At 41.8% G+C, this 12,708-nt stretch overlaps 1 protein-coding gene across 1 annotated transcript; it reads right to left on the minus strand.

Annotated features, from left to right (window-relative positions):
- Positions 1-1,366: 1,366 nt before the first annotated feature.
- On the minus strand, positions 1,367-2,652 carry LOC150006808 (HLA class II histocompatibility antigen, DP alpha 1 chain-like; the record flags this gene model as incomplete). Its single annotated transcript, XM_090280788.1, is given in 4 exon segments — positions 1,367-1,393; positions 1,396-1,517; positions 1,727-2,008; positions 2,391-2,652. Coding segments are annotated over 4 exon segments (693 nt in total), but the record flags the coding sequence as incomplete, so codon positions are not given.
- Positions 2,653-12,708: the final 10,056 nt, after the last annotated feature.

Consider the following 12,708-nt stretch of genomic DNA (forward strand, 5'->3'; position numbering starts at 1 on the left):
TCTCTCTCTCTCTCTCTCTCTCTCTCTCTCTCTCTCTCTCTTCCTCTCTCTCTCTCTCTCTCTCTCTCTCTCTCTCTCCCCCTCTCCCTCCCTCTCTCTCCGCCTCCCTCCCTCCCATTTGTGCAGCCCTGGACATGCTACCACAACACTTCAGGACCTGTCAGTAACAAATCTTGCTTTTCAAAGTTCCCTTATGGTGATTGCTTAGATGCATCTTGCAATCATAATAAAACCACAAGGGCCAGTCCATCCACGACAATGGCTCTGCTTGGGGGAATGTCTGGGATGGCTCTCCACAAGAGGTAAGGGCCCATGTAAGGGTCCCAGGCACTCAAATCTGATGGCCTCACTATTGATAGGCTGAGACCTACACAAAATGCTCAGGAATACAATAATGGTTCAATGTCAAGAGAGCTATAGCGTGACCAAAAAATTAGTAAATCAAAAAAATTCCATATTAATGTCAACTGTATTCAACTCAATAAATGCATAAACAAAATCTGATAAATTCACCACATGGCAAAGATTATAAACCAAAAATCTATAACAAATATATTTGTGGAGAAATTAGATGTGTTCCCTCTGAGAGTATACAAAAAGTAGAATGTCCCTTATTATTACAAATGTGAAACTAGTATCAGAGGTTCTAGACCTCATTATGAGAACAGAAGAAAATCAAGGCTATGAAGATTGTAAGGAAGAGATATACTGGCTGCAGATAATAAAACTAAGTCTGCAGTCTCTGGAGCCCTAATGCCCAAGTTCAAATCCACGCTCTGCACTTATCAAGCTGTGTGACCTTGGACAGACTCCTTCACCACTCCTCATGTCTGTTTCCCCATCTGTACCATGAGAAATAATGGTACCAACATCCAAACATAAGTAAGGGAATACATAAGAAGCATACAGAATAGTGCCTGGTTCATAGTAAGCAGCTCAGCTGAAGTACTTCACATGGCATTTGTTGTTGTTTTCATGTAGCTCAGAGACTAAACACTGTTGAAGTGTTTCTCCTTCCCATCTGTAACACAGAACTAGCTCAAACTGGACCTATGCTGTCTCTAACATGACCCAGACCAGAGTTTAAACTGTAGATGCATAACTTACCAGTAGCAGGTGTGAAATACCACTCACAAGTAACACCCGTGAGAGTGTAAAACCTGGCCCCCAACCTCTATCCCAAGAGACACACTTGATCCAGCCTCATGTTTCCTTGCCAGTTGACTCACAAATAAAGCCTTTTCTTCTCTTAGAAGCTATTGCCAAGGTAATGGCTTCTATGTGGTATGGCAGCAGGCCCCTCTTCAGTAAGACATGCCACCTCCTCTCCCCACTGTGTCCCTAATACTCCCACACTTGGGATGACTCACTGGGGTCCCTGCACCCAGGGATGCTGTTCGGTCTCCTGGTCTTCAGGACGATGGCACCAGCAATGATTCCCGCCAGGCCCACCACCAGGCCCAGGGCACAGACCACAGTCTCCATCGTCTCAGGCACCTGGATCGGCTCCTGGGCCTCTGGGAACAAAGGAGAGATGAAGTCAGAAGTGCAAAGAGCAGGAGCTGGCCTCAGGTGTGGGGGCATTAAGAGTCAGAAACCATGCGACGTGAAGTTTGGATAAAGTGACAATAAACCATGCAATTAAGGAGAGCAGGTGCTGAGGAGAGATGAGTGCCAGGGATAAAGATGGTGTCAGGATGGCATTGGCAAAAGGCGGGCTCCCTACCCCAGTGCCGGAGGAATGGTCCATCCAGGCCCCAGTGTTCCACCTGGCAGTCGTAGACATCATCCGCTGAGGGCACAAAGGTCAGGTAGTGGAACTTGTGGAATTTGAATTCTGTGCTGGGCAAGAAGATGGTCTCAGCCACCCCTTTGGTTACCACCTGCCCATTTTGCAGCCAGGTAACACTGATCACTGGTGGGAAGAACTTGTCCACGTGGCAGATGAGAGTGTTGGGCTGCCCCAGCTCAACAGGCTCCTTGGGAAACACAGTCACCTCAGGGGGCTCTGTGAGGGGACAGCAGACAGGAGACAGGAAACAGGAAGTGGTGAGTCTACTGCCTTCATCTGCAACTCAAAGGTTCACCTCAGGCCCAATATTCTCAGATTAGAGGTCATGTGTGTCCAGCCTACCCTGTGCCCCCAGGGCTCCCGGGTCAGAGTCACAGCTTCTCATGTTCCTGACCTGGCCTTCCTCAGCCCAGTCTCTTTCTTGAGTACAAGAAAAATGCCTCCTCTGATGGCCTAAGTGTCCTGCTTTGTGGACCAAACACTGCTCACTCTTGGGGGCTCCTCACAAGTGGGCACTGGGTTTCCCTTCCCCTGTGCAGCACAGGGGTTCCCCCACCCTGCACGGAGCTGGAGAGGAACAAGCAAGGGGAAGCAGTACCATTTGTGGCCCTGCTGTAGTTGGACCGTTTGATCAGGGTGTTCAGGTTCTTTCTTGCCATAACGATGTCAGCAATACCCCTCCGAGCATCATAGTCAAAGGCATGAATAAACTCTGGCAGATGCCAGACAGTCTCCTTCTTATCCAGGTCCACATAGAACTGCTCATCCTCATTAAATTCGAACATGTACTCTCCGGAGGGTCTGTGAGTCTGGACAAACTCAGCGTACGTTGACACATGGTCCACTGCATGACGTGCAAGAAGGGAGATTGGAGGACAGGTGAATAAGTAGGCAAAGTAAACGGAGCACAGAAAGCAAGTAAATAAAGGAAGTTTGTTGGCAACATGAAGGAATAACACAGAACATGAGAGATGCAACAGGGAAGAAAAGAAAAGAAGATAAAAGAAAAGAGAAAAGCAATGAGAGAAATGACTTCTTGAAAATCAGGTTGTTTCTCTTATTCCTGAAGACTTAAGCATCCATTGCTCCAGTACAATAATAATAATATTGAATACAATAATAAGATAGTATTTATTGAGGACTTACCATGGGCTCAATTTATTCACTGAATCTTCACTCCTTCCCACCCGCTCCCCACCAGGTGAAGCATTATTTTGCTTATTAGGGCACTGACCACAGAGGTTAAGTAACTGGCCCAAAGTAACACAACTCCTGGTAGAAGCAATACTGAATCATCCCGATTTCCACCCCACTCCCACAGTCTCTCAGAATCCTTACAGGACCAGACATATAATTAGTGATAACGCCATAGAGCAGGGCAGAGGTAAGGGGAATAAAAATCCTTCAGAGTGGAAAAAATTTTAAGTAGTGAAATAAATGAAAAGACCTCCAGAGCCTTGGTGCTATTTATAGACTTCAAGTTACCTTCTTTATTTAATAAGAATGGTAAGTTATCTAATTTTTTATAACACAATTCATTTTAGGCATATTAAATTTAAAACTATTAATATTCGCACAGCATTCACAAATTTTCTTATTGAATTTATGTCATAAAATGAAATTGCCATTGGAAATAAAAGTTGTTGCATTCAGAGATCCAAGATGGCAGAGGGGTAAGTAGAAGCTACACTAACGTCCTCCCACAACCAATCTGGAATTACAACTAAATTGTGGAGAAATTGTCTGGAATAACCAACTGAAGACTAGCAGGAGAGAAGCCTTATAACCACAGACAGGCAGAAGAAACCACTTCATCACAACATGTCTCGTATGGAGTGTGGAGAAGACATGAAAGGGCTGGTTGGACTCCCACAGGCGGCAGCAGAAAGTATAGAGAAATATTTCAGTGCCCTGAGGGATCCCCCTGAGAAGTGTGGGGACTAAACCCCAAGCTGGGCCCCCCAGTCTATAGTATCAGAGCCAAGAGTAAAACAGATAGCATCCAGCTGTGAAAAGCAAAAAGCGATGGTTTTGTTGTTGTTGTTGTTGCTGTTGTGGGTCTGAGAGAGACAGCTGGAGACACAGGGAGATTCTTAAAGGGAAAACACACAAAATTTTATTTGCACCCAATTACTCTGGGCTCCGGCAGAGGGAGGGCATAGTGGACTAGAGAGGCTTGAGGAGAGTTTGGGGCAGTGGCTTTGGGGAGAGAACTGAGGGAAGAGCTGATGGGACTCCAGTGATGACTCATCTCCCATACTGCAGGAGCCAAATAGCTCAGGAATACCACTCCCCTTCAAGTGACATCACCTTAGGGGGAGCAATAGTCCCGTCCACAGGAATTACTTGACCAAATCCTGGGTGCTTAAGTCTGACTGCTGATTATAGGTTGAATGGATTAATGTTTGAAGGAGACAGACACAGAAGGTAAATCTCTGGTAGTCTCAAACAGGCTATCTAGGCCCAGACTGGCACATGACCTGACATCACAGGGGGCAGATCAAGAAAGGGAAGAAAGTGGTCTCCTAAACAGAAGATCACACCACAAAGATAGGAAGTCAAAGCAGATCAATCTAAGAAGCAGAAAGAAACAAGAAGAGTCACCTAAAATGTGGAGACAAAGTAACAACCCCAAGCAAAATGAAAAGATAAATCCCCAGAAAGAATGCCAAATGAAATAGAGGCATGCAAACCATCAGACATTGAATACAAAATGATGGTTATAAGGAAGCTCAATGAGCTCTGAAAACTCAGAGAAAACTGCAAATAATTCCAGTGAAGCTACAAGGAACTTACTGAGGAACTACGCCAGCATTAAGAAAGACATAGAAACTATCAATAAGCGCCATGAGAAAATGAAGAATACAATTTCTGAATTAAAGAACACAGGAGAAGGAATAAAAAGAAGGCTAGATAAAGCAGAGGATTGGATCATCGAGCTGGAGAACATGGAAAAAAATTCCCAGACAATGCAAAAAAATGAAAAAAAGAATGAAAAGGATGTAAGAGAACTGCAGAACAACATGAAATAAAATAATATCTGTAGCATATGGATACCAGAAGGAGAAGAGATGCAAGGGATAAAAAACCTGTTTGAAAAAGCAATGACAGAAAACTTCCCTAACTTGATAAGAGAAAAAGTCACACAAGTCCAGGAAGCACAGAGAGTTCCAATGAAGATGAACCCAAAGAGGACCGCTCCAAGACACATAATAATTAAAGTGGCAAAACTCAAAGACAAAGAGAGAATTATAAAGGCAGCAAGAGAGAAACAGCTAATAACATACAAGGGAGCCCCAATAAAGCTATCAGCTGATTTCTCAACAGAAACCCTACAAGGGAATGGCAAAAGATATTCCAAGCAATGAAAAGCAAAGGTCTACAACCAAGACTACTCCACCCAGCAAGACTTTCATTCAAAATGGAAAGTGAAATAAGGAGTTTCCCAGACAGAAGAAGGCTAAAAGAATACATCTCAAAGAAAACAGTTTTGCAAGAGATGCTAAAGGAATGCTTTAAGATTAATAACCTTAAATGTAAATGGATTAAATGCTCCAGTCAAAAGGGATATGGTAGCTGAATGAATAAGAAAATGTGACACACATTTATGCTGTTTACAAAAGACCCACCTCAGAACAAAAGATATACACAGACTTAAAGTGAAAGAATGGAAAAAATATTTCAAGTAAATGGACATGAAATAAAAAAGCTAGGGTAGCAATAATTATATCAGACAAAATAGATTTCACAACAAAGACCATATAAAGAGACAAAGAAGAACATTTCATAATACTTAAGGGAACAATCATTCAAAAAGATATAACCCTTGTAAACATATATGCACCCAATATAGGAGCACCCAAAGACATAAGGAAAATCTTGGAGGATTTCAAGAAGGATATCAACAGCAACACACTCATAGTAGGGGATTTTAACATGCCATTGTCAACAATAAACAGGTCTTCCAAGCAAAGAAACACCAAGGATATTGTTGCATTTAACAATACTCTAGATCAAATGGACATAATTGATATATACAGAACTTTTCACCCCAAAGAAGCCAAATATACATTTTTTTCAAGTGCACATGGAATGATTTCAAAGATAGACCACATGGCAGGACACAAAACAAGCCTCAACAAATTCGAGAAAATTGAAATTATATCAAGCATCTTCTCAGATCACAATGGCTTGAAACTGGAAACCAATCTCAAGGAAAAAACTCTAGAACATTTAAATTCATGTAGACTAAATAACATGCTTTTAAATAATGAATGGGTTAACAATGACATCAGGAAGAAATCAAAAAGTGTCTGTAAATAAATGAAAATGAACACACAGCAGCCCGAGATCTATGGGACACAGTGAAGGCAGCCCTGAGAGGGAAGTTCATAGAAATACAGGCCTACCTAAAAAGGATAGAAGAATTTCAAATAAACAACCTAATCCTATAGCTACAAGAACTAGAGGAACAACAAACAAACAAAGCCCAGAGAGAGTAGAAGGAAGGAAATAATCAAGATCAAGCAGGATTAAATGACATAGAGTCTAAAAGAACAATTCAAAGGATCAATAAATCCAGAAACTGGGCCTTTAACCAGACTCATCAAGAAAAAAAGAGAGAGAACCCAAAAAAGGATATCAGAAATGAAAGAGGACAAATCACCACCAATATGACAGAAATACAAAAGATTGTAAAAAATTACTATGAATAGCTATGTGATGAGAAATTTGACAGCCAGGGTGAAATGGACAAATTTCTGGAAACTTATAATATTTTAAAACTGAATCAAGAAGAAGCAGAAAGCCTAAATAAACTGATAACAACTAGTGAAATTGAAGCAGTAATCAAAAAATTCCTAGCACACAAAAGCCCCAAACCAGATAGCTTCACAGGCAAATTATACCAAACACTTATGGAAGAACTAACTCCTATCTTCCTCAAACTATTCTAAAATATCCAAGAAGAGGGAAGACTTCCAAACTCTTTCTATGAGGCCAGTATTATTCTAATTCCAAAACCAGACACAATAGAAAGAAAACTACAGGCCAGTATCATTGATGAACATAGATGCTAAAATCCTCAACAAAATATTGGCAAACTGGATCCAGCAACACTTTGAAAAGTGGGATTCATCCCAGGGATGCAAGGATGGTATACTATTTGCAAATCAATAAATATAATACACCACATAAACAAAATGAAAGACAAAAATCACATAATCATATCAATAGATGCTGAAAAAGCATTTGATAAAGTACAGCACTGATTTATGATAAAAACTCTTGGCAAAATGGGAATAGAGGGAGCATACCTCAATATAATAAAGGCCATATATGAGAAACCTGCTACCAACATCATGCTCAATGGGCAAAAACTAAAAGCTTTCCCCCTAAGATTAGGAAAAGACAAGGGTGTCCACTCTCCACACTTCTATTCAACATAGTTTTGGAAGTTCTAGCCACAGCAATCAGACAAGAAAAAGAAATTAAAGGCATCCAAAATGGAAAGGAGGAAATAAAACTGTCATTATTTGCAGATGACATGATAGTGTACATAGAAAACCCTATGACTCCACCAAAAACTACTCAATCTAATAAATAAATTTGGAAAAATAGTGGGATATAAACTCAGTATTCAGAAATTGAAGGCATTTTTGTACACCAACAATGAAATATCAGAGATAGAAACTAGAAAAGATAAATCCCACTCACTATAGCAACAAGAAAAATATAGTATCTAGGATTAAACTTAACCAAGGAGATCAAATACTTGTACCCAGAAAACTAAAGAATGCTGAAGAGAGAAATTAAGGAAGATACAAATAAATGGAAGCAGAGACTTCCGGCCAAGATGGAGGCTTAGACGGACACGCTAGGTCTCCCTCTACAACTAGAGAGGAATACAACTACTTCAAAACAAAGGATAACTAGAAATTCCAGAAAATAAAACTACACGGAAGCCCAACATATGAAGTTATAAACCAGCGGTGCCATTTGGGCAGGTAAGAGTTAAAGAGGGCAGTGCTGTTTGCGGTCGCACCTGGGACAGCTGCGGGGCGGCGAAAAATCCCAGCTGCAATCAAGCCCCTGGCAGTGCGCGACCCCAGCGCTGGGGAAAGCAGCCACCGCATCGCCTTGAACAGTGAGACCCAGGGGGGCGGGAGGACGGATCCCGGTCTCCTAGCTGAATAACTGTGTGAATCCATCTTGGACCCCCGCCCCCAAAGAAAGCGCCACAGGGCTGCGAAATAGGTCGCCGACAGGCGCCGGTCGCTGAATTGTGACGCGTACACAGGCGCTGCCCCCTACAGCCGGCCCAAGAAAACAAAACGCATCTGTCAAAATGAGGCAGACAACTATAGAAATCCTGGTGGCACAGCTCACCAGGCAACAGATAGAGAACCTGACAGATGAACAGATAAGAAACCTGTCAGAGGCTCAGTTCTGGGCCATTGTTATCAGGTGGCTTACAGAATTCACAAAAGAGCAGGAAAAAGATAAGAAAGAAGCGAAAAACATTCATAACGAAAGGAACAAAACCACATACGAGACAGATGGTGAGGAAAAAAAATCCAGAGTTCATTTCAACAAACTGGAATATGGAGAAGGAACAAGCAGTCAACCAATGCAGAGAGAGGAAATGGGAAGCAACAATGAGAGGATCAGAAACCTCTGGGACAGCTATAAAAGGCCCAACATAAGAATCATTGGTTTGCCAGAGAGTGAGGAAGATGAACTAGAACTTGAAAAATTGAGTGAAAATATAATAAAGGAGAACTTCCCAGACTTGGGGAAGGGAATAGACTTGCAGGTCCAGGAAGCAAGGAGAGTTCCCAAGAGACTGGACCCAGGGAGAACCACTCCAAGACACATTATAATCAAAATGTCAAAAATTAAAGATAAAGAGAGAATCTTAAAAGCAGCAAGAGAGAAGAAAAGAATTATGTACAAAGGGGTCCCAATTAGAATATCAGCTGACTTCTCAAGGGAGACCCTACAGGCAAGAAGAGACTGGCAAGAAATATACAAAGTAATGAAAATCCAAAACCTACAACCACGAATACTCTATCCAGCGAAATTGTCATTCAGAATAGAAGGACAGAGAAAGTGTTTCCAGGACAAAATAAAACTGAAAGAGTTCATTAGATCCAAACCACTGTTATATAAGATGTTAAAGGGACTGGTTTAAAAAAAACAGAAGCTAGGGAGATGAAACAAAGGCAAACTAAACAGGCAACGAGAGTGGAAAGGAACTGTGGGTACGGGAAGCATATTGGGGGGAGGTCAACAGGGAAGGGGAGTGGGGAGAGGGAGGGAGATGATATAGGAATTGGGGATCATGGTAGGAGGGAATGGAATAGACGGAGAGAGGTTGGGAGGAACTGTATGCACAACTAATGGACATAATCTAAAAGGGGGGGACAACTGGAGGGAGGGGGGCCACTGGGTGGAGGGGAGCAGAGGGAAGGGAAATTGGCACAAATGTAATATTTTAATCAATAAAACACATTAAATCTGAAAAAAAAAAAAAACAAATAAATGGAAGCATATACCATGTTCATGGATGGAAAGATTTAACATCATTAAAATGTCCATACTACCCAAAGCAATTTATAGATTTAATGCAACCCTTATTAAAATACCAATGGCATATTTCACAGATCTAGCACAAATAATTCAAAATTTTATATGGAACCAAAAGAGATCCTGAATACCCTCAGCAATCTTGAGAAAGAAGAACAAAGTAGCAGGAATCACAATACCTGATATCAAACTATATTTCAAAACCACTGTAATCAAAAGAGTCTGGTACTGGCCAAAGAACAGACATATAGATCAATGGAACAGAATAGAGAGCCTAGAAATAAACCCAGGTCTATATGGTCAATTAATATCTGACAAAGGGGGAAGGAACATAAAATGGAGTGAAAAGAGCCTCAACAAAAAGTGTTGGGAGAACTGGACAGGGACATGCAAAAAAATGAAACTAGACCAACAATTTACACCACACACCAGAATAAACTCAAGATGGATTGAAGACTAAATGTAAGCCATGGCAGCATAAAAGTCCTAGAGGAAAACATAGGCAGGAAAATTTCAGATATCCCATGGAGCAGTATTTTCACTGATATATCTCTTAGGGCAAGAGAAAGAAAGGAAAGAATGAATAAATGGGACTACGTCAAACTAAAATATTTTGCTCAGCTAAAGAAAACATCAGCAAAATGAAAAGGGAACCAACCTGTACGGGAAAACACATTTGCCAATGATACCTCAGACAAGGGTTTGATCTCCAAAATATATAAAGAACTTACATGACTCAACACCAAGAAGACAGACAATCCAATTAAAAAATGGGGAAAGGACCTAAACAGACAATTCTCCAAGGAGAACATACAGAGGGTCCATAGGCATATGAAAGAATGCTCAACATCACTGGCCAACAGAGAAATGCAAATTAAAACCACAATGAGATACCACCTCACACCGGTCAGAATAGTCATCATTAATAAATCAACAAATAACAAGTACTAGTGAGGATGTGGAGAAATGGGAACCCTAATGAACTGTTGGTGGGAATGCAGACTGGTGCAACCACTGTAGAAAACAGTATGGAATTTCCTCAGAAAACTAAAAATAGAACTGCCTTTTGATCCAGTAATTCCACTGCTGGGATTATACTCAAAGAATCCTGAAACGCCAAGGCAAAAGAACCTATGCACCCCTATGTTCGTAGCAGCACTATTTACAATAGCCAAGTACTGGAAACAGCCTAACTGCCCATCGGCAGGTAAATGGATAAAAAAAAAAAATGGTAATACATTTACACAATGGGGTACTATGCAGCAGAAAGAAAGAAGGAACTCTTACCTTTTGCAACAATATGGATGGAATTGGACAGTGTTATGCTTAGTGAAATAAGCCAGGCAGCAAATGAAAAATAGCATATGATCTCACCTAATACAGAAATTTAATGAACAAAACAAATGAGCAAAATGGAACTTGAGGCATGGAAATAAGGAACAAACTGACAGTGGCCACAGGGAATGGGGAGGGGGAGAAGGAAGGAAAGAATGAGTAAGGGTCTAGTCAAGGAACTAATAAAAATGACCCATGGACATGGACAGCAGCATGGGGATTGACTGGGAGAGGGGTCAGGGGTGGGTGGGGCAGGAGAGAGCAATGGGGGAATGAAATGGGACAACTGTTACAGAACAACAATATAAAAAATTGAAAAAAAATGTTGTTGCATTTAAAATACCTCTGGGATCTTAGTTTTAACTGATATGTAAGAAGCAGCAACAGGTTGACAATAAAAAAATCTATTAGTATTACAGTAAAACAATAAAAATTTCAGAGTTTGGGGTTGATAAAGGTAGAGGAAGTCAGGGGGGATTGACATCACAGGGTTCAATGGTCTAACTTCCTAATTAAAGATTTGTTCTTACAGCCCCAATCCATGTGTAACAGTGGAAAAAATGTAACGGTGAAAATTGTAACAGCATGTTTGTATAAGAATCATAGGAACTAGTTCCAAAAGATATAAACTCCCACCTTCAATCATCTCGGCTCCAGGAGATTTGCTGACTGACTTTTAACCATGGAGCCAGGATGACATGAAGGCAGGATGACGCACACCAGACCATCACTTGTCTTATCAGAATGGACTGTGCTCGTCTGCACATAGAGAATTTAGCAATTCCCTTCCTTGATCTCTTTGTTCTGGTCCCTTCTCCATCCTTATAAAATCCTCTGCCTCCACTGAGAGAGGGAGGTGGGCTTCGTGACATGGATCCCCCATCTTCCCAAAAGATGGGCTTGAGGCATGAACCCCCCCATCTTCCACGTGGCCAATACCTGAAAATAAACCACTTTCTTTTACATCAGCACCTGCCTCTCAAGCATTGGCTTTCATAAGCAGCTGGCAGCTGGACCTGCTTTCAGTTACACACGGAAAACAACTCTCTCCTTAGACACTTCTAGTGACAGTATTCATTGTCACGCATGGCTGCTTGGGGTCATTTACAGTACTTAGTGGCTAGTTAATTGCTCACCTACACAAAAGAAGCTAAAAGAAAAAGGCTGAGGGGAAAAAATGGTACAGACTTAGCTATATGGATGTAGTTTGCTCACCTTAGGATATTTCATTTTTATCATTTTCACAAATTCTTAAAACTGAAGGTCTGCGTTTTGAAGAAATAAAATGTTGATTCTTATTCAGTCAAGAAAACATTTGTTGTGAAGTTCCACTCTCCAGGTCCCAAGAATATATATAACTCAGAACACATGGTCCTTGTCCTCAAACCGCTTGGGATGCAAAGAATAAGAAAGACAAAGGAAAATGGCTACTGTACATACTACGTACAGTCTGATCACTGCTGAGGAATCACAAGGTGCACCCAAGAGGTTGCTTGGGAGCAAAAGGAAAGCATTAACGTCAAAATGAGATCTGAGTGAGGCTTCCTAGAGGTGGGGTTCACTTGTGGTTAGCGAAGCAGAGAAAGGGGGAAATGGCTTTGCAAGCAGGAGACGTGGGCTCAGGAGCAGAGAGGCGAGAAAGTGCCTGGAGAAGTGAAGACGTCATCGGTGTGACGGAGCTGAGGGGGTGGGGGCTGCACCGTGACCTGCCCTGTGCTGAGCAGGTGCTTGGATTTTATCCCACAGCCCCCGGGAAATCACGGGAGGCTTTCAATCAAGACAGTGACATGGTCAGATTTGTACTTGGAAGTGGCAACAGTAAGGCAGGTGAACTGGAAGAGGCCGGTGTGAAAGCAGGGCCCTACTACCAAGTGTCGCTGGTTCGATTCCCAGTCAGGGCACATGCCTAGGTTGCATGTCAGGTCCCCAGTTGGGGGCGTGTGAGAGGCAACCACACAGTGATGTTTCTCTCCTTCTCTTTTTCCTTTCCCCTC

This window comes from Furipterus horrens, unplaced genomic scaffold (genome assembly GCF_987537825.1).
Source record: "Furipterus horrens unplaced genomic scaffold, mFurHor1.1.pri manual_scaffold_6, whole genome shotgun sequence".
In the NCBI taxonomy this organism is placed as follows: Eukaryota; Metazoa; Chordata; class Mammalia; order Chiroptera; family Furipteridae; genus Furipterus; species Furipterus horrens.